The sequence below is a fragment of the Phoenix dactylifera genome, chromosome 7, assembly GCF_051530095.1.
Source record: "Phoenix dactylifera cultivar Ajwa chromosome 7, Ajwa_hap1_PhDact_Kaust_v1.1, whole genome shotgun sequence".
NCBI classification, from domain to species: domain Eukaryota; kingdom Viridiplantae; phylum Streptophyta; class Magnoliopsida; order Arecales; family Arecaceae; genus Phoenix; species Phoenix dactylifera.
In genome coordinates, this window is record NC_143196.1 from 33,523,311 (window position 1) to 33,546,213 (window position 22,903).

General features: G+C 38.2%; 2 protein-coding genes across 2 annotated transcripts; both read right to left on the reverse strand.

Moving 5' to 3' along the window:
• Positions 1 to 767: 767 nt before the first annotated feature.
• On the reverse strand, positions 768 to 16,119 carry LOC103701937 (heat shock protein 70 (Hsp 70) family protein). Its single transcript, XM_008784164.5, has 14 exons — positions 15,061 to 16,119; positions 11,904 to 12,136; positions 10,594 to 10,753; positions 6,784 to 7,029; positions 6,527 to 6,663; positions 6,038 to 6,374; positions 5,791 to 5,952; positions 5,160 to 5,234; positions 4,973 to 5,073; positions 4,817 to 4,886; positions 2,891 to 2,947; positions 2,703 to 2,764; positions 1,612 to 1,684; positions 768 to 1,514 (listed from the first exon to the last, which is right to left on the reverse strand). Exons 1-14 carry the CDS (start codon positions 15,826 to 15,828, stop codon positions 1,242 to 1,244), a joined length of 2,754 nt encoding a protein of 917 aa, XP_008782386.3. The 5' UTR covers positions 15,829 to 16,119; the 3' UTR covers positions 768 to 1,241.
• Positions 16,120 to 19,861: 3,742 nt separating this feature from the next.
• LOC103701938 (protein MOTHER of FT and TFL1 homolog 1-like) lies at positions 19,862 to 21,648 on the reverse strand. Its single transcript, XM_008784165.5, has 4 exons — positions 21,394 to 21,648; positions 21,139 to 21,200; positions 20,985 to 21,025; positions 19,862 to 20,322 (listed from the first exon to the last, which is right to left on the reverse strand). The coding sequence occupies exons 1-4, from the start codon at positions 21,586 to 21,588 to the stop codon at positions 20,093 to 20,095; spliced, it is 528 nt and encodes a 175-aa protein (XP_008782387.1). The 5' UTR covers positions 21,589 to 21,648; the 3' UTR covers positions 19,862 to 20,092.
• Between the last annotated feature and the right edge of the window lie 1,255 nt (positions 21,649 to 22,903).

The following is a 22,903-nucleotide window of genomic DNA, read 5'->3' on the forward strand; positions in this document are numbered from 1 at the left end:
AAATTCATTTTGTTTTCCCGTGTAGAAACCACAAAATTCATGTTTAGAGACGAAAAAACCCACTTCTGCCCACCAGCCAAGAGAAACTCTTACAGTGTGCTCGTCGGAAACAACCACCTCTTCTCCCGTCCATTAATCAATATTCCTTCTTCTTTAGTGCGCAGCGAGGACCCCATCACCTCCATGCCCATGCAGCACAGGCCAACCTTTATATGAACACGAATGCAGCGAATGATTCATGCTGCATAGACCTATCACCGAGAAGGCATTTTCGGCTACGGTCTGCAGTCTCATTAATTCATCCATTATCCCTACACATAAAACGAATCGTAAAATTTAATGATACCATGCCAAATCCAATTTTGAGAACATAATTAGATCTATATTTACGCGCAATTTTTCTTTCCCAAAACATTTGTCTGCTATCACACAATACAGATTGCAAAGCGCTGGAATTCAAACTACTACAGGGCTCACCCTAAATTCTTCATTATAAACTGGCACTACAACCCCCGAGTTCCACATTGGCGTCACGAAAAATGGAGGCCAACAGCCAACCACGACATGAACCGCAAGCCTGACAAAATGGAAAATAATAACTGGCATGTGCTCAGCATATTCGAAGACTCCACTCTGGTTTGCAAAAGGAGAAAGGAACATAAGGTATTATAGATGGCTTACGTTTATAAGCTCTTCAAATACCATTCAAACTCACTCAATCCATTCCATTCTCAAGAAAATAGAGAAGTATATCACGGAAAACCAGATTATAAAAACCACAAGCCAATTGGATATGCACTTTGTATACTCAATAATTTTAGAAGTACAAGACAACCCCTGATTATATATGGGGATGACTAATGTAATTAGCCAAGTGGAAAAAAAAACCCAGAAATCCCATCTATTTTGCAGTCATCAAGGACAGAACCAGTCTTAACATCTAAAAATGGCAAAAATAGGATCATAGAGACGGGTTGAATCATTAACTCAAACCGGCAAACCCTGGCCTAATACTTTCTGGTCTAACAAAATTGTAGGGTGCAGAAGCCATTTCAGCCTGCTTCTACTTCAATCACCACAGCCTGCTTCTACTTCAATCACCAGCAAAGCAAATTTGCTAATAAAAGAGGACAGCCACATTGGAGGTTTAAAGTCACCTGTTTATGAGATGTTCTTCAGATGCAGTCCGCCATCCCTCTAGCCATCTTTTTTTAACTTGCTGTGCATTAGCGACTGTATGATTATAACTCATCATGGGGTACAGTTTCTGCATCTGCGCTAGTGTTGGATGAATTGGCAGTATCTTGTGTAGGTTGCTCAGTCGAAGAAGCGGTCTCATCAGATTTGGAGTTTGATGCATTTGTGCTGTTCTCTTTCGGTTGCTCGGTCTGAGTAGTGGTCTCATCAGATGTGGAGTACGAGTCATTTGTGCTGTTCTCTTTGCTCACTGACTCTTCCTTTGGAGGTCTCTCAATCTTTGGTTTTGGTTTTGGAATTCTATTGACACTTGCGACCTAAATGCATGAAGGTTTATCTCTTTGGTAAGAAATGTAAAAAAAGAGGTAAATAGATACAGACTGTAATTTGTGCAGGAAAGAGAACTCTGATTACCTTATCTTGAAGTTTGGAGACCTTTATATAAACTTCAGAAGATGTGAGGGCTGGTTCGCTGAAGTCAGGAGTCCTGGAGATGCAAGTCCAACTGCCTTTGTTAGGACTAGAAAACGGAATTATCTCATTCTTTGTTTCATACATTACATATTTCACATAGGTACTAATTGCCAAAACCAGCTGAAACATGCCAGGTATATCCAGTTAAATGGAATGAACAAGGGCCTCCAGGTGAGCATTGATATTTTAATTAGTTCACTTTTCAGTGACACCTTCCTCGATATGCACTCCTCACTCATCTCTCCTTCAGAAGACTTGGTCTTTGTCTCAAGTTTCCTTGTGTCAGAACAAATCAGAAATTTATAACTTTATAATGTTTGTAAGCTGCTTCTAAGGGGAAGATCAGTTGATGAGTACTACAAAAGACCGTTGTTTGTTTCTTCTTCATACCGAAACATTAATTTTTTGAGGTGAGAGTTGGCTTGATACAAGCCAATATAACCCTTGCATAACACTGCAGAAAAGAAGAGGGATGCAGAATTTGATTCTATAGTCCTTATCATTCCACAGCTCATGACAACCTTTGGTTCAACTTCCAGAGGACACAAGACAGTTGCAGGTTGGCTCGACATCATCAACAAGAAGGCCAACTTATGTTCCGATACCTATCTTCAAGTACTCCTACACTCACGTGACCCTCCCTTATATTAATATATAACTTCCACATTTAACAAATTGGAATTTATGCAGCTATCTCCGAAAATCCTGATACAGTTCCAAATACACCAACAAACATAACGGTTTCAAGTAAATTTAGGAAAACTACCTAAATGTGCAACACATCTAACTAAACATGACAACTTCAAGTGAATTTAGAAAAACTACCTAAATGTGCAACACATCTAACTAAACATGACGATTTCAAGTGAATTTAGAAAAACTATCTAAATATGCAAAACATGTCTAACTAAAACAATGATGACTTAACAGAAGATTGGACATGATTACAGAAAAAGACAGTATTTTCATTCAGAAAAAGAACAAGCGTTGTCAATATATCAATCATCATAGAGATTTAGGGTACAGCATACTTCTTTTGTAGGGCCTCTTTCTCTTCCAACCAACTTTTGAATCTGTCAGCTTCACTCAGAACCTAGATGTGAAATTATCCAATGCACTTTTAGTTAACGCTTGTCAAGAATAAATGGATAACTTGCTATAAAGTATCCACTGACTACATCAGATAGTAGATATTATATGTAATGCTCAAAGAACAAACCTCATCTATTCTAGCTTTGGGAAGCCATGGTTTACTTGTCTCCCATTTGTTTACTATCTGCAGGAGTTCCAAAGAAAAAAATCAATGCAGCAGCACTGTTTAATTGAAACCAAGTCTAGCCATGAAACAGATCAGTAATCCACTGCTGTTGTTGAAAAGGTCCTCCATAGTAAATAAATAATTGAATCAATAACAATCAGTTTTCCACATCAAGCAGCGAGAATATTCTGCTCAGAAAAATTGCTTTTGTAGGTAAAAAGCTAGATCAGGCATTAAAAAAAAAAACTCATAACTATAGTCATATAAAGAAACAAATATTCTCGCATAAGTAGGATGAAAAAGTAACATAACAAGTTGCATACACAGTAAATGAAATGCTGAAAACAACTTGTCAAACAGGAAACTGTGAAGCAATTATAAGACAGTTTGCATGTACGCAAGTTTTGCTGCAGTCCTAGCAAGCATGTAACTTGTAAATTCAGAATTTGTCATTCCTGGAACTTCTGATGATATTAAGGTACCAGTATTTAACATATTGCATCATACTACTAAGAATGTGCCAATATCTCACAGCCACAACAAATCTCTTGTTATCTTAAGGGCGAGTATCAACCTAGTACAGTATAGATTAGAATTGCCCCGTATACTAGTGTATCAACCAGAACAGTACAGTTCATAACATTATATTACATGGCAGCTGTTGATATTCAAGAGGAAAACCCCTTTTCTGTGGAATATGTTTTCTTGTTGCTTTTGTCGGTATAAGTATAGCATGTGTACAAAATGGTTTCTTTTTCCCTTCTAGAAATAGCTATGCATATCAAAAAGGTTTCATATGGATGATGTGCATATAGACCAAAAGTATATTCTAATTACTAGTCCCATCTATCCATCACCACAGAATCATCTGAATTAGTCTATGCATTACAAGTAAATAAAGTTATGTTGATGCACTTTTCCAACTGTACATTAACAGGGTGGCTTGCCAAGCATAATGAAGTTGTACTGTTCAAGCATCATTCCAATCTCTGACCCATACAAGGGCATTAAATGATGCTTTCAACCTTCCCTATGCAATCTTTGCATAGTTTTTCCGATATTTACCAACACTATGCACGCTGATCATGATTATGTCCAATTTCAGGACACTGAATAAGAGAGATAAGCAAGTCTTCTCCATCCTTCTGGTCATTTTTTAAGATGAGCATTATTCAACATAGGGAGAATCTCAAACAAAATCTGCTGTCCAACATCTAACATGGATTACATTCTTAATAGAAGACGAGGAGATTTAAACAACTAGAATACCTATTTGAAGGCACAAGTTTGATCTCATTGCTCTAGCATGCGCATGAGAATTGGAAAGCTCATCAATAGAATAAGGTCATTCTTATAATATTATGTGTCAATCTTGAGCACATAGTAGACATAAATGTATTTCTCTAAGGAGTATTTGTGAGTTAAACCACAACTAAATTTTCATTAAAAAAATCAGTTGTTTCTTTCTAAACCATTCCCGGTGCTACCACTGATATATAAGTGCCTTTACTCAATAGATTAAATTAAAACTTTAGTTTTTGTCTGATTTTGAATAGCATACATGTACAAGTCTGATTCGTGAATGCTAGTGATCAGCCAAGTCGACAGACAAGCTTTTGGATCTGGTATTTTCAATCTACTTTCATATCTTGTTCCCGTCATATTGCATATCAATAGAAACTTCCTTTAAGTTATCTTACAACTTAGACACAGATCTTTGCTATTACTCTGCAAACCTTTCACACAAGTCCAAGGCCCACTAGATAAAGTAGTAATCTGAATAGGAGCGCAAATTCTAACCAATGACACCTATATATATATATCATTGACTAGGAAGACTTGCACCTGTAGCTCCTCAAAACACATAATTCCAATACGAGTACATACCTTTTGCAGCTCATCAAGGTATATTCGAGCATGTTCAGAAGCAACTGGTCGTGCAGTTAACTCACTCAATCTGGTAACAGATCTCAAGCATTTAGTTGCTAATTCCAAGCCTGTCCTGTCCAACCAAGGTCAAAATTCTTCGACTCATAAAATTACCTGAAAAATATTGGGTCACCAATGGCTTTGAGTGACTCAAGGCGCTCTTTGAACTCACTTGCTGGAGCATCTTCACCATCAGTATACAACCATTCTTGAACCTGGAGTACTCGATTTCATGAACTCAAAAGTTTAAAAAAAAAAAGACTAGCTGATATGGTTTATGAAGTTTACGATCAAATCTCACCTCACTAAGTTTCTCCACAAAGGACTGACGCTCATGTTCTGTTGAAACTTTCTCTATCTCCACATTATCCTCAATCTGCCATTATACATCTGATCATATTAAGGAGAAGATATATTGCTGATAAACCAAATAGAATTTTAAGAGACAAAACCCACGAATTGACGAAATAAGATAAAAAGAAAAGCAGCATGCCAGGAACCGAACTAAATTCAAAGAGCTGAATTCTCAGTTATTTAGCAAGACGCCTCCGAAGAAATTCTAGTTGTTAAACACGAAAAGCACATGTTATTTTAAAACTGCAGCTAAATTTGAAGGAGATGTTGCCAGAAATGCTCACAACTTCGAAAATTCATAGAGAAACCACTTGGTCTCAAAATCAATGAGATCAAACAACAACAATTAGCAGAAAGAATGCTATACAGCGATCAAAGTTTTAAAAATTACAGTAGATCACACATGACTGATTGGAAATAGCAGACAGCACAAACAGAAACAGAGCTCATATGATTTGAGTGGGAAAAGCAGCAATACAAATATTGTTGTCAATCTGAAGACAACTTGAGAGTTTGCATATGTCTGCAGAAGTCCAACATCACAATGTTACGCATCAGTCTAAAAGAAAATAACAGACCTTTTCTCTTGTAGAATAAATATATGCCTCCAGGTTATTCTTGAGTTCTGCAGTTCTTTTTCTTTCAGCATCCTTTTTGTCAAGCGCCTCTAATCTTAGTTTGGCTTCAGAAAACAAATCCCTTGAAAGTATTGCCCCAGGGCCAGCTGATTTCTCCACTATCTACATGACATGAAATCACTTCAATTAAGTTCAGATTTCTCAGATGCTTCAAGAAAACTAGAAAAAACCATCACTCAAGATGTACCTTCAGTGGAACCCTAAAGGTTCTCTTTTTAAATATCTTTTCTGTTATAATATCTGCACTACCCTGCTCATCTATGGTGGAGTTGGAGTTATTGGTACCATTCTCAGCATCCAAGCTTTCCTTGTTGACTTCTGAACTGTTTTCCGGGCTTGCATCAGCGGATATGTTGAGATTACTGATAACATTAGTTTCGATTGTCTTGTTTCTCTTAGGAACTTCGACCCATTCAGATATCTCAATCACTGCATCCGCTCGATCAAGAGAAATAACTCCACTCCTGCTCAGAGAAAAATGTAGATTTGCTTTGATGGGGGCAGAGAGGTTGCGCGTTGAATACCTAAAAAGAACAAGGAAAAGTCAGAAGATTTTATTTGCAATGATAAGCATTAGAAAACAGTATTTGCATATCAAACATTAATGTCCTAATAGCTAAATAAAGCATGTCAATGCTCCTAGCAGTTTGATTAAATAGCCAAATCAATATCTTACTTCTCACTGGCTTCCGTCAGACCAGATACTGAATAATGAGCAAACTTATTAGAAGAAACTCCCGGAGGCAATTCATTCACTTTTTCATAACTTAGAAAAGCTTCAAAGTCCTTGTTATGTTTGATAGACCTGAACATCTGTCCAGTGAAAAAGACACCAGTTATCAAGAAAGGTAGTGCCAACAAATTTGTTACATTGAACAAGCCTGATTTTAACTCATTGCAAGGATTAAAAAAAGAAAAAGACTATGCACGCACCTTGCTGGGCATTTTCTTCATTCGTGGTACAAGTAAAAGATCAGTGTTTTCATCTTTCACAAGATCTGGGCCATCTAATTCAAGTACAAAGCCATAAGAAGAGCCATCAATCATTCCTAGCTTACGGTTTAGCTTGATGCCATCACTCAAATTTGCAGCATGCAGTGATGCCCCGAGAGCTATTGCTTCATCAGCATCAAGATGTTTGTCCAGATCTTTCCTTCCAAGAAACTCCTGGAGCTTAGCCTGCATGAAACAGTACAGAACAATTTTTCACTACAACATGTGGTATCGTTAGCCTCGAAACTTCTGTACAATGTAATGATGAGTTTGATGCACAAAGGCACCAACTATAAAAAATATGTGTATACATTCAACAGAGAACATTTAACCTAGACATGTGACCACACATGGACCACCATTCACTTAGATTCCTTTCAACTTCACAACTGATAAAAGAAATTTCAAATTTTTCAAGATCATGCAACTACAGCAAAGAGTAACAAACAAAATTATTAAATAAAATAATCAGCAAACTATTTCTATACATATGAGTTCAGGATGAGTAGATGTATAACCATCTGTGGAAAGAAAAATTTAAGACAAATAACAACAGGAAAATAAATCTTTTTTTCATGACATGTTAGCAAATAAGGACTTATCCATATGTTGTTACAAATAATTATCATGCATTGTCAAAAAAAATATGATTGGTCAGAGACTCAGAATACTATAAAATAGAGTGCACTCATGAACTATGAGATTCAGTAAACAGAAAAGTATCATACAAGAATTCAACAACAGGAACATGGTGTGAAGAAGAACATCCCAAAATTCCTTAATAAGGATTATTGGCTATATAGTTATTTATCATAAAGTAAGTAACAAGGCCTGATCCATTTATTAAACACATAAGTATCATACCAAAATACAGCCATAGGGATGTGGTGCAAAGAGGAACATCCCAACATTCCTTAGTAAGGATTATTGGTTATAAAGTTATTTATCATAAAGTAAGTAACAGGCCCTAATTCATTTACCATTCATCCCCGTCAAAAGGTCAATTCCTTATCTCAAGCTTCATGAATTATGTCTGACGACCCACGGTGTCTTCATTTCATAGTTTGACATTTTTTCCAACCAGCTTTAAACCCTTTATACAAGATCATGACTAATGAGATTTTTCATATAAATTATTTTAGACAAACCCTGAGCATATTAAATGCCACCAAAGCCATAAAATGACTAAAATTCTGCTAATAAATAATTAAAGCAGAAAGCAACACATATTTCAACAAAGATAGTTCTGTTTTGAGAAATAAAAGCAGACAGAACTGACTGCAAATTATAGGAAACGAATGGATACGAATTGCTAAAAATAAGTTGAAAGTTAGAATAGCAACTAAATGGTTGGTTTCAACAAAGAAGTTAACAGAAGTCAGTGATACATGTAAAAACTACTTTAATGGTTCTATAAACTAACCACAACTTATGTCATGAGGGGTTCAATCACTACACATCCAAGTAAGCCCTGTCAAATTTATAACCATATGCTAATAGCAAGCTTGTAGCTTTATAGGCAGGTGTTAGGAGAGAAGATATACTGTAAAGGTTAGTCAAGTTATAAGGTTGGGAAATGACAATTACCAAGCCAACATTTGCAAAATTGAAACAAACCACCCGGTGGGCATACTATACGAAGTTTCTAGGACGATCATACATAGTTTCTTCATTATTTTATAATTTACCATATTTATTAAGTGAAATTAAATTATAAGTCACAAGTATAACTAAAAATATATAATATTTTTAATTTTTAACAAAGTGTAAATCCATCTTATATAATTTGTGGTAATGAATTAGGTGGTTTATAACATGTGGTTGTCAAACTTGCAGAAATGGATTCAAGAACAAGGAGAGAAATGCTAACATTGGTCGGGGCCATGGTGGAATGATCTTAGGCCAACATCATTGAAGATGGATGTGGTGTGATGCAATGGAGGGGCGCAGGTGACAAGATTGAAGCAGTATTTGACTGGTTGTTACCAAATGTGGTTGCATGAAAGAAATGTTCACAAGAAATTCGACAATCAATGAACAAATACTTTCATGACTTTCAGGAAGGCACCAAAAAAGAGCAGAGAAACAGGCGGAGATTGATCGTCGAATAGCTGAGCCACTATCATATCTCTCAAAGAGTTTGAATGTTCAATGATGGAGGAAGGAGGATAGTAGGCACAGAGCACAGTTTAAGCCATCAGTACAAGGGAGGCTCTGGTTTTGAGTCTATCAAGGTAGATCCAGGCTACAAAAGGAGGCAGTTGGTGAGTGAGATTGCTGATAAGGAAGGCAGCTGAATAGCATCTATATTTGAGGCTTTTATAAGCAAGATAGGAAAGAAGCCTAGAGATATAGTAGGCCACCATTCATAACTTAGATCCACATGCCTTACTCAAGGTAGACTCAAAGCAATAAAGGATTGATTCCATTCTCGTCAAGGATAAGAAAATTGACATTTGGAAAATTATTGCCTCTTGGTTGCACTACAACCACATCCATGCAAATGCCGCAGACAACAGCTACTACCGTTCTGCCATCAGCTCCACCCAGAAAGTCAGTCAGGGTGTTGTTAGAAGAATGGTAGTGGCTCCAAAAACCTGGTCAGGATGTACCTGCTCCAATAGCCTCAGGATACCTAGATTAAAAAATCCAATGACTTTCTTGAAGTGGATTCTAAGGACTCGAACTAACATATTAGAGTTCCATTGAAAGTAAGAGATTTCTTTTTCTTGAGCATATGCCTTGATTTTGGAAGGATACAAAGAAAACTTTTGAGGCCGCAAACTATATAGAAGAATTGTTGAAGCAATAATTCTGGGAAGCACATTTACCAAAGAGTACTTTGACAAAAGTGACACTACAATAGCTCCGAAAATACCCTTTTGACTTCTGGAGGATTAGATAATTTAGATTCTCAAGCATCAACAGACAATTGTTGAAGTAATCAAACTCCCCTAGCAGGGGCTATACAATTTGATCTCATTCTCAAATCAGTTTCAGTAGCGGCATCCCCGCGAACTTGGACTGTATCTGCTCTCACTTAGAATAGATGCAATATGTTGCCACATGCAAGGCAGCCAATGGTGTAAAAAAGAGGAATAACCAATTTTCGATAAGAATCTTCAACATCAATGCATTTGACAAGGCATTACATCTTGTTATTATATTGGGGCAGAGGCAGGTTATCTTTTAGAAAATAATTGTTAATCTTTTTCATTCTGAGGTACTCTCATCCACTATCATCTTGCCAGCAGTTAGAACACTTCATACTTTAGGCCTTTAATGTGATTGGACTTCACTGCCTTCTTAAAATATTGACTATATAACAACTGCTCTAACATGATGCACTTGACAAAAGCTATTAAGCATAGGAATTCAAATATAAAGATGAAGGCACACCTATGAAGACAAAACACATACAAAAATGATATCTATCCCTGAGCATCTCAATTCAAAAGTAATTCTACATCTACATAGTTTTACAAAATTACAATAACTACTAAGTGATTAACTTTCTTCTAATATTATAAGAAAAAGTAAGTTAGAGTTTTGCTTGCTGGTTACACCATAGGATTCAAGCTTACCAAAGGACGAAAACAAAGGTTCTTTAATATATGTATTATCTAACCAACTAAGATATGATGGCAAACAAACTCAGCTACAGATGATGAGGTCAATACAAAATGCAGGCAAAGCATTTGTGAGAACAGCAGTTTATAGTTCAAAGAAGAAAAGTGAAAAAAAAATGACCTGTAATTTTGGCACACGAGTTGTTCCACCTATCAGCTCTACTGCATAAATATCATCTATCTTTAAGCCTGAACCTCTGAGCATTTCTTTTACAGGAACCAAAGCCTGTTCCCACAAGTCCCCACAAAGTTCTTCAAATTTCTCACGTGTTATTGTGCTTCTGGGATAGGAAAAGGTACAAGAAATCTATGAGAATCGATTAGTAATGACCAAAATTGGCATTATTTGGTTTTGTGCAAAACTACAGGAAAATTCAAGAAGAAGATATCGAAAGAAGAAACAAACACTAGAGGAAAAGAGCATAGACCCATCCAAAATCTTTTGAAAGTCTCATATAATTTCACAACAATTTAGAAAGAGAATAATGATTATACATTTATTCAATAGAGTTTAATTATTGTAAAGCAGAAAGGGGAAAATCATGTTGTCTTGTGAAAGAATAAGACTATTTCATTGCAAAAAAGAGAAAGGAAAAGTTTGTGAGGGAAGAATCTTTTTTCTATTGTTTGGTGGTAAAAAGAAAATCCAGGAAGACAGAATCAAAGATGGGCCAAGGTTTTCTCTAACAAGCCTAAAATTTTCCCTTTTCAAGAGGTAGTGATTTTGAAAGCAATATTAAACATAAGCAAGAGGCGTAAGAATAACCATGTCATAACCACTTTCTCAGCATCTTTCTTTGCAATTTTATTAGATTACCCAGACATGAGAAAATACTCGATTTTCTTTTCTTTTCTCTTTGCTAATTTTTCTCTCTTTTCTTTCACTTTCTTTGCAACCAAATGGAGCCTTAAAGTTTTGATCAGTTGCTTGAGGGAAATGTGTTCATAGTGGTCAATCTAATATTGCATAGATGTTCCTTACAACAAAGGAAAAGGCTTTAAGTAAAGGATAAGGTGTTTGGCTTTGTAGTTAAAATTCATATTTTCCACAATTTTCAAATTTAAAACCCTCCAAAAGAAACCTAAAATAATAGCCACCTAGTGATAACAAAGAATCAGACCATACAAGTTGGTATACATGAAAGGTCACTCTCAGCTTTACTTATGTGTAAACAGGGAGCAATTAAGCATAGTTTATACAATTAGAATAAAATATGAGAAAAGCTACATAAGCATGGTACATAAAAAGCGTACTAGTGATGGTGATCATCAGGAACCACGGTGTGAGGATAAAACTTGGTACAGATGAACAATAGAAGAAAGGCAGGATAAAGTGTTATGAAAAGACATTCAGATGAGCAGCTGCAAAAACTCTCATGCATAAACAATATATATGATATTCCTTGTTGTCAAATTTGGTGATGATTATACCTGAAATCACGATCATCATACAGAGATTCAACAGATATTGGTGCCACTGTATTGGCACTTAAAATTTCTTTTGTACGCTTCACCTGTTTCTTCAATTTAGCCATTGCTTTAGCAGACTTCCTCACCTCAACTCCGTTTCCTACTTGCTTATTAAACTCACCAGCAAAATACTCAATCAAACGAAATTCCATATCTTGGCCGCCAAGTTTAGCATTCCATTTAACATCCTTGACCTGTCAGAAGTAACTTACTATTATCACAGTAACAAAATTTGGTGCAGAAACAAATAAAAAAGCTTAATACAAAAATCAGTGTTTTTTTTTTTTGCTTTAATAAAAGAAGAAGGGGGGAGGAAGGGACAAGCCCACCCCCGCGTAGCAGCCCCGACCACTGGGCCCCCACCCCGCCAGGAGAATGTTCGATGCGGGTAGACCGAGTCGTGTGTTGGGCACCCCGACCTATTTTACTCATACCCTCCCCACCCGTGGGCCGGCTCAGTTACCCGACCCGACCCTCCGTGTGAGTACGTCACACCTGGCACCACCCAGGCTACCAGCCGACCAGTAGCGCTTCCAGACCCCGTGTCCAGGCATGGGGCATCCGGTCCCCGAATTTAATCGACGCCCGCGCATTTCGAACCTGGAACCACTTGGTTGGAAGCAAACGCTCCGTTCCAACTGGGCTACCACCTTGGTGGTCAAAAATCAGTGTATTTGCTCCACATATGATGAAGGTTAGGTCTAGGAGTTTATATACTTATTAGCCTGCAGTCTAACACATGGGAGTGGATGAACAAGAAACGTAATTAGCATGGAATTGGAAGATAAGATTCAAAATAGATGCTTCTCAAAGAAACCAAATTGCCAATGCTTATAAGGTAAATAATAGCAAGATGAGATGTAGACAGCTAGCAGATAACACACACACACACCCCAACACGCATGCATGCACACAAAAGACATGCAAATAGCTGATCAATGAGCAAATAATCTGATCTCTAACTATGGTAAATTTTCAATTAGATAAGGCACGCACACAAATATAATTACATACAAATAGCTTATTAGTAAGCAAATCATCTGATCTCTAAATATGGTATATTTTTGTACTTAGCTTCCCACATATTCTCTTCTTTCCATATTACTTTTTACATCTGGAGGCTGATGAGGAAAGCAAAGTGGGCACTCTGTCAGGAATGCTTGCATTAATGGGACTTTGGAAGGCATTTTGACCTTTGATCAGCTACAAATAAATAGGCTTCGGTTGTTAGACGAGTCAGCCCCGCCAAAATCATGTCCAGTTAGAAGACTAATGGCATCATCTGAAACACCACCTCAACACTACTTGCTTATCAAAGGGTTTCACATCTCATATTACTGAATTTACGAACAGACTCAATTCATGTCTGAAATTTTGACGGTTAACTAAACCGATCGCACTGCGACACCCATGCTTGAGTTTACGGATCTCAACAAAATGAGAAGCCACTCAAATCAGCACAACCCTTAGTCTTAGCAGTTATTACTCATCATGACCATAACAGGTACATGCAACACAATCTTGAGCCTCTGTTGACTTTTTCCTGCCCTTCTATATCCTGGCAGACCAGTCAATACCTTTATAGCAGCCCAAGATGTAAGAGCTTGCTATCTTTTTCATCTCTTTAACTCCAATGAAGCTAGAAGAACAGTCCTACAATCTCTGTATTTACTTCGCAATTGTCCAGTGCATCAATATATGGACCAAAATTGTCTAGTATTTTCCCCCTTTTTTTATTCCAGTTGTCATCAAAACATGTTTCCAGCATAGGTCTACAATATCAAAATGAGACTCCATTAATCTTAAGTAGTCGGTTCAACCAGTACTGAATCCTATTAGGTGAAGGAAAAAAGACAGGTATTCTTGATTGTCATTGAGGTCCTTGTATGGCTACGATCCTCTCACTTTGTTGATGTTGAGTCAATGGAAGAGTGAAGACTCCTTCAAAAGACTTCAACTTCGATAGCAACTCAAGAGGTTTAATAATAGTAGTGATTAACCAATCTGTAGATTTCCCTTACCAGCTTCCATTCATTACAATTACTACAAGAAAAATACTAAATATGTTATGCTTTCTAACATATAGTTTTGATGTTCCTTCTAGCCATACATCAAGAAATAATTTAATTCTACAAACTCGACAGCAACATCATATTAGTTTCCTCTTTAAAACCCTTTTAAGTTTTAAACCCGTCTGAAGTTCATCATAGTCACCAACAAACACACTATCTTCGGCCTTAAACTCAAGAACCTTGGACTTACCTCTTAAACAAATCGCTACATCCCTAATTATTTATTAACTCTATATGGCACAGATATTCCATGTCATTTTACTAATTTTGCTTTCAAAGGCCATATTTGAGTCCTCTCCATGGAAACACAAAACGATAGAAACATTAATATAATGCATTTATAAATTAATTTAAATATATGCTCTTGCATCTTGCACAGATGTCCACAACCTAATTTACTTATTTGCATAGAGATACATTACACCTAGCAGGCAAAAGTATACTATATGAACAACATTGCCGGACAAGATGCTGGGAGAATAATAAGGGGGGGTTTAGATATCATATACTTTACTACTAAGCACTCATTGCCACACCGTAAATATGTCTTGCATCCAAAACCAAAATATTGGTTATGGACTTTGTGTTAGACACTCTAGAATTAGTCGTGCCACATAAGTTCTACTGATAATATAAAACATGAAGATCATTACATATCACAACATTTTATCATCATTCACGGATATGTTCTATGTCCACAAGCACAAGAAATTTGGTTAGTCATGAGCCTCCATCTGAAGCAAAATAAAAAATAGCAATTCATGCAGAAATAATTATCAAAAAAAGTATCAAATGGGTTTTTATGCGTTACTTAGCTCGGTCATTTTTTGTTGTTAGAGAGAAACATTCATTAGAATAGTAAACATATTCCTAGTTTGAAAGATATTTCATAAATAAGTTACTCATCAGCATTTGAATTGTTAATATGAAGTTTCCTTAGCTAACTACACAAACTATACAAAAAGCATCCAAACAAGAAGCAACGTATTCACAAATAGTGCAAAACTAATAGCAAAAATTAGCACTTCTTTCTGGCGAAGGCTTACCTGGAACTGGTTAACAGATATGGTCTTCCCAAATTCCTTTGCATTGTATGCCGAGAAGTAAACCAAGGCAGCATAAGTACTACTTGAGCCCATATCATAAAATATGACATGCCGGGACTCGTTCGAAAAATTCTTATCAATCCCATACTGCAAAGCAGCACCAGCATGCTCGTTGATGAGAGACAACACGTTGATCCCCGCAAGCTGCGCCGCGTCAAGCACTCCCCTCCGCTCCGCCTGCCCAAAATACGGCGGCACGGAGATCACGGCATCCTTCACCGGAATCCCCGCGTGCGACTCAGCCAAGCTCATCCCATAACTAAGGACCATCGCAAGCAACTCCTCCGCCGTGTAGACGGTGAGGCCGTCATCGATCCTGATACCAACGGCCCCTCTGGAATCCTCCACTAAACTATAGGGGAGGTAGAGGGAATCGACGAGATCTTTGACGTGCTTGTACGGCTTCCCAATCATGTCCCTCACCTGGGAGTAGACCTTGTCGGGGTACCGCGCCGCGATCCCGGCGGCCTCCTCGCCGACGAGACGATTACCGCCGTTGAAGGCGACGAGGGCCGGGGACTTCCGCTTGGACATCTCGTTGATAGCGATGGAGATCGGGCTCTGGCCGGGCTTTAGGTTCACCACTGCCACCTTCATCCATTCGGAGCCGAGATCTATGCTCGCGACGGCCGATTCCGAGGGGATCGCCAAGAAAGAAAGGATCGAGAGTAAGGCCAAAAGAAGCCGGATTTTGGTTCCAGATCTCATGTTCTTGACGGAGATCTGAAACCCTAGATCAGGAATTCTTGCTGGATATCGTAATGAAGAACAAGATTAGAAGCTCGATCGATGCGAATGGGGAAGGAATTCCGACATTCGAGCCCTGGGAGAGCTAGGGTTTTGGAAATTTAGGGTTAGGGCTTTGGCTTTCGATCCGGAAAAAGGTAATGGAGTTTGGGAGAAGAGAGGAGGGGAGAACCGAGAGTCCCAGAATGGGAGGGAAACGGAGAAGAGGTCTCGGAAGTTCTTCGTTTATTTGGTTTTATTTTTCAGCAGAATAATGGGATTTTTATCGTGAGGCATTTATAGGTGAACGGGAAAATAGAATAACTACATGGCAAAGGTGGATTTAGCCAATTAAATGGTGCCACGTACTGACATGGACACGTGGCGGGATTTGGTGGGTCTCGTGCGTTGGGAGAGCGAGAGTCGTGGATGGTGCCCCCTCGAGCGATGCGTGTTGCGTCCGCTGCCCGGTGGAAACTTTTCCTCGGCTGTTGGCTGAGCGTTGTGCACGTCATACTTTACGATTAGCATCAAGGTTTTGATGTCAGCCCCATGGTTCCAAGCATGGGGCAGTTGGCCGGGTAAACGGAAGAAGAGTGCCGGACGTGTCGAGCATTATGTCATTGACGTCAACTAGATGATCTGGGCCGTCCACGTAATCAGTGTATGTGTTATGCACGGATGAGATTAGTCCATGTCTCGGTTTAAATGCCTTGCCGTCTCCATCGTCTCCGAACTGGGCCGGGGAGTCGACGGGCCGACCTAGCTTGGGTTGTTGTTTGAGAAATGATTCGTGACGAACTTGAAACTGAAACCTGGACTTCAGTCGGACAAATGGGCCATCACGATATCATCAATTTGATGCACATAAAGTCCAATTTATTATTGTAGTTTTTTCACCGATGCGCGACGGATACTGGGCACGGACTGTATTCTCTTGGAGAGGGACTCGACCACAGTCATCGAGTGGGTCCGAGGTCGAGGATGCGCGATTGAGAAGTGGTCGCTGCTTCACGACATCCGCGGCCTACTAGGGGAGTCTGGCTCCTACCTGGCCACACGTATTTATCGAAAGGCAAACGGTGTTGCTGACTGAGTTGCCTCCTTTGCGGCTCATCACTCAGAAGATTTCATTTGGATAGATCACGAGTCTATGTTGGAATCTTTTTATAGCTTTTTATTTTCTGTTCTTATTGGCCGCATTCACATTCATCGGATGTGAGCCGCTATTGTACAAAAGAAAAAAAAAAAAAAAAAAAAAAAAAAAAAAAAAAAAAGGTGTGCCCCATTGAGGCCACCTAGCACAAGAGAATTGGTACCACTTATTGTCATCGGTGTCGTACGTGCATAAGAGGAGAGTTAAGCCATAGGCTATTGCGTTTTATGCATGATGTTTAACGAGACATTGGTGAGAATGCTGTTTTACATTTCAGTGTGTTATATACATGGGAGGTTTGAGGATTTCATTGCAACATTACCAAGAGCTGCTTTTGGATATCAAGGCGAAAGGGAAACTAACTTTCCACTTCAAAGGGACATAAAGCTGCATTAAGACCACCTCCGAGGGGAGGCAGTTACCTGTAATAACACCAAGCAGTGTTGTCCAAGTTCAGGTTGTAGATATGTGATAGTGGCTGAGTTTGCAATGCGGCTGATTAGGCTGCTCCGAGAGCGCTTTCCTTGTTTTCCAGATAATACTATCTAAGCAAGACATCTAAGTATAATTGGGCCTGTGAATGCATCCCCACTGTCTATAGTTGAAATGCCATATAACAATACATTAGGGAAACTAGTAATTTAGAGCTCGGCCTTTTGGATTGGAGACTAGATGGCTATATATGTAGCTAATGACACTCGATCTACTTTATGAATGATCATACCAGATATTCCTAATAAAAATTAAAATATTTTATTTCCCGATTCATCAGGATGTATTTACTCTAGATTGATTTAATCTTACAAAATGGCACGTATGCGGATCATGAGAAAATTCTATTTCAAGGTCAGTGCATCATCATATATTATCATGTACATCATGAAATGCAGCAACACGGATGACAAGTGTGGACCTAATGCATGCAAAGATGATACCAAGTCTCTAGCCTTGCGTGCATAAAAAACACACACCTATATTTTGTGCACCAATCTGCCTAACTTAGACCATTTTGTTTTGGTCAAAGTGACTCAATTACACAAATATCAGTCTCTCAACGTGTAGCTATAGTGGTCTGGACCCCTTATTCCGCCTGGCGAAAAAGCTTGTAAGTATTGCATGCTTAAACCTCAGAATCAAATTAATTATGGCACGCTGATAGATATGATATTTAACAGGACTCAGTGCTTGCCAAACGGGAAGGGCTACATTGCTTGGGCGACCATCGCTGCCCACCTTGCACTTAGAAGTTGATCCCACCAAACAGGTCTTAACAAATCTCATGGCAACTCTTTTTTTATTTGGAAAATGGACGACTTAAATTAATCGAGTATAAAGATATCTGCTAAAAATAGAAAATAAAATATCAAAAAATTGAATAAAAAGATCTGTCAAAAATCTAGCAGATTCTATATGATTTATCACATAAGATGCCATCTAATCTATACCGTTAATTGTTCTGTAGATATGAAAATAATAAGCACACCGCCCACCAATAATTCTATAAATTAATCCTGTGGCAAGATGGTTGGAAAAGCTTGGGTTGCTGCGAGATGAGATACTTGCACTTATAAAATGCCAAAATGGGTGGATTTGTTAGATACGGGCAAGATACAAGAGCTATTTGGGAACTCTCCATGTTTTGATTTCTTCAAGTATTTTTCCTCAAGACTTTAGAGTTTGGCTTATAGCAAAGGCAGGCTAGAGTTTGACAAGTAGTACTGTACTCTAAAATCTTTTGGGAAGTAGTTTATTTGCGAAGTTTTGATTATCTCCACTAATCTAAACAGAGTATTGCTGTGGGGCACCAGTTTAGCCCACACAAAGAGTTCTAGTGCTGGTGTGGCAAGTGGAGATGGAGGTGATTTAGGGAATTTGATGGGATACATGGAGGATGAGTGATTGAAAAAGCACCACACCAGCACAATTAGAGGAGAACTTACCTGTTTGGTTGTTTACCCACCAAAATCCATCTAGTGAGGCCTTGCTAAGCTTTGATGGGTGACTTGATAGATGGTAATTTCCATCTAATATAAACGTTCTTCCCACAAATAACCTATTCTTTACTGGTGGAATCTACTGGTGTGGAGCATGGACTGCAATAGCTGACTAAAATAGACCATCCGCTTATTCCCATGGACAGAGAATTTCCTCTCTTGCATGCAACCAGCGCAATGAGTCACTAAAATAAATAAATAAATTACAAAAACCTCATTTGTCACATTTATAAAATCTACACTTACATTAGTTAAATTAACTACATTAGTAAAATTGTTTACCTTATATAAATAGTCAAAATTACTCTTAGATGGAGAGAAGGATGCACACATTTTTTATATATATTTTTTTATATAGTTGTTAAGTCACTTAAGATTATTTTGACCATTTGTATTTAGGTCCCATTCAATATTAATAGTTTGATTAACTTTCTGTTAAGTTACAAGTTAAAGTATTGAATAAAAATAAATATCAAGAAAGAAAATGTATTTTTCAAATTATTGAATATAAATATAATTTATCTCTAATTTTAAGAAGATATTTGCAATTTATTAATTAAAAAATAAAATAAAATAAAAGAAGAAGAAGGAGAACGCGTTTTGGGCTCGTGGATGGCACTCTATTTTCTTTCTTATTTTTGTTTTATACATCTTTTAAAGCGCGTCACCTTTATTTCCTTTGTCTCACTCTGGCTGCTTTGCGAAAAAGCTAATGCTCTTGCTATCAAGGTAATCCCATTAGCAACACCACTCAAGAAATGCCATCGCCAAGCTAGAACGTTCCTTTGCTTGTCATCTATAACTTTTCAAGCATCCCAGACTGATATAGTATCTTTTTAGCAAACATCAAACAACACCATAAGAATCAATCAAAAACTATAACCATAATCCATAATATCATTCAACTTATGCAACACACTGATTTATATATGACAGACGCCACCACCACATCCCTTCCATGAAAGCATGTGGAGGTATTAATTTATTGCTGCAACGTACAGAGTTCCGCAAACTAAGAGAAAAAGCACCCAAGAGTAAAGGACCAGAGCAAAGTACTGCGAGAATGCATGGGACGATGGACGAGATGGAGGGGCATTCAGCGGCGGCGATTGGCGGGCTCCTTCTGGGCATTAAAGTAAACGGCGGCGACGGGGAGGCCGAGGTCATGGTGGGCGGCGAAGGCACGGGTGTTGAAGTTGGCGCGGGACGCCGGCAGAGACAGCCCCATCCCCATCGAGAACCTCGACTTCTGCCGGAAAAGCACCAGAACGTAGCGGTGGATCCCGACCGGCGGCCGCGGTCCCATGTACGGCACCACCTCCTCCCCTGCCACCACCACCACCACCACCAAGAAAACAACAAAAGAATAAAAGTTAGTAGGGATGGAAGAAAGACCGCGTTTATGCGACAATCAGGAGAGACACGTGTCATAAGGCAGCATAGCCAATTGTCATGCGGGCGACACGTTGCAAAGGGTTGGCATGACAACTGTTGAGTGCCAAGTGGGGATAGAGGGGATGGGTGTGCGTGGCCTGAGGAGGTTGGCTTTTGGAAGACGCTTTGGGAATCAGAGAGGCTCTGAACTCATGAACCATGCAGTGGTCTGTGTGAGTCTCCTGCGCGCAGTCCCATGATCACATCTTTTTTAATGAAAATATTTCACTTACAGTGTATTTAGACAGTCACATTCCTCGCAGAGTTATATTATTTGAAAATTAACTGTTATAAAGAACATATATATATATATATATCAATAAACACTACAAAAATTATTTTATATACATTTAAAATTTAAAAAATACATATACCTCCTTTTCCTTCTTAACATTTAAAAAAAGAATCAAAATTCTCCGTTGCTTTGAATACCAGGACTATCAAACACAACCTTTTCATAAAAATAATACATTCTAACTCTCCTCGTCCTTTTTATTTTTTAGCTTTCCCTTACGCTCTACCTTTGTCTGTCATACACGGGACTGTTTACTCACCTTGGGAGGGATCTGTTCCACCTGGTATATTAACCACCACCCTAAATCCACAAAAACAAGCAACTAATGAAAAAAGAATACATTTTATCGATATATGCATGTATGTATATAGAAACAAATCGAGCAAAACAGCATCAGTTAAATTAGAGACTACCAGTGGAGCCACTCCCTCATAGTAGGTTCACTAGGACTGGGTGCATCTGGATCAATAGTCACCTATAAGGTATACAATGAATCGGAAATAAATAAAGTCGCCATGGTGTAACACCAAATTAATCATGCATACTAAGACAACCAAGGGCAGATAGAGCCATGTATAAGAAAATATAAAATATATAAATAAATCTATTTTATCCTATAAAATTAAACTTTTGAGACAAGTGGTGATTTTAACACCATGCATACGAACCAGAGTGTAGAGATCAGATCCTCGGCCTGCGATCTGGACCATCGGAGGGTTGATAGCCATCGATGGCTTCACGTGACAGCCGTTGTTGACATGCTTCAATCCATAGCTCACCGTCATGGTCACGGTGGGAACGAAGAGATCCACCACCTCACCTATCACTCTCCCTACCACAAGGGGATCCACGCAGCTGGCCATGGCTACAAGCTAGTGTAAACATGGGACCAAAGGAACCCCGGAGGGGGGGAGGGAGGGAGAGGTGGTGTTAAGGGTGGTAGGAGGGAGGGGCCCTTTTATAATAGCAGAGAACATATTGGGGACATGGGGATAATTTGTTTTGAAGAGAGGGTTCTTCTTGCGAATGCAGATGGACAATGGGGGCGAGGGAGTGCGCAGAGGACACCACGTGGAAGCAAATGGAGAGAATTTCGACACGCGTACGGTAAAGATCTTAAAGGAGGTGCTGAATTTAAAGTATATTAAATAATTAACGAAACTAGAGTTAGCTTGATATGGCGCTGCCGGATTTGCATGGAGTGCACTCACACACAGACACTGGATGTGGTCACCGCATGGTAGGAGTTGATATCATGCTCACCGATTGTACTCCATATCTACCCAAAACTTACCACCCCCACCTTCCTTAAAAAAAAAAAATTTCTATCAAAATGAGCAGGTAAAGCATGCAATTTTTTATAACCTGTCTATCCTCTAAAAAAAAGATAATATTAATTTAATTATAGATAATTAAGAAATCTAGTATGTTCGAAAGATAAGAATCTCTCTTTTTTTTCTTTTTATTATGATCTAGGTTTTTCTTAGTTGGCAATTTGCATTGTAGCCTGGTTGTTATACTTATCTTCCAATAGGTGCTTGTTTACTTTTTAAACTTTGAAAAATATTTTTTTTATTTGACACATATTGATTTAATATAAATAGTAAGCTAACCAGTGGTAAATAAATTTTATTGTTAGATGTAATAAGTGTAGGATGTTTCCGAGGACACCACCCCCAGGAAATCTTTGAACTTTATATGCCATCAGATTTTATGGTAAAGATATCAGAAGATATTTTCAGGATTCACAAGATATTTTCAGTATTCACAAGATACACGGAGAGCGTTCCAAAGGAAGATGGTTAGATTTGGAAACAAGTGAAAATATATGATGCCATAAATCAGAAGCAAAACCGAAAAAATATAATTCAGATGTCTAAACCAAACAAATGCCTTTTGTAGGGTTTTTTGGATATACTATGAGATCAAAATCATGCAACTATATAAAAGATATTTGAAAAGGAGCTTAAATATCCAGTCCTTTCTTTGTCTAGCATTTTAGATTTTAGACCTAGCATATATATTTATCATTTTATTTTTAATCTTCTATATAGTCTGGCCAATTCTTTGCACACAGTTATACATGTTCTGCACATAGTTGCATCTGAACTTGTGTGCATATAGCTGTATCTAAATCTGTGTATGGTGATATCTATTTTGATACCTATTTTGCACACA

Excerpts from the sequence above, each read along its gene's own strand:
- LOC103701937 (XM_008784164.5), bottom strand. The coding sequence starts at position 15,828 with ATGAGATCTGGAACCAAAATCCGGCTTCTTTTGGCCTTACTCTCGATC. Across the intron at positions 6,375-6,526 it reads CTGACGGAAGCCAGTGAGAA|GTATTCAACGCGCAACCTCT; the intron begins GTAAGATATTGA and ends TGTTCTTTTTAG. Across the intron at positions 2,765-2,890 it reads CCAAAGCTAGAATAGATGAG|GTTCTGAGTGAAGCTGACAG; the intron begins GTTTGTTCTTTG and ends TTTCACATCTAG.
- LOC103701938 (XM_008784165.5), bottom strand. The coding sequence starts at position 21,588 with ATGGCCAGCTGCGTGGATCCCCTTGTGGTAGGGAGAGTGATAGGTGAG. Across the intron at positions 21,201-21,393 it reads GATCTGATCTCTACACTCTG|GTGACTATTGATCCAGATGC; the intron begins GTTCGTATGCAT and ends TATACCTTATAG. Across the intron at positions 21,026-21,138 it reads ATGAGGGAGTGGCTCCACTG|GGTGGTGGTTAATATACCAG; the intron begins GTAGTCTCTAAT and ends TTGTGGATTTAG.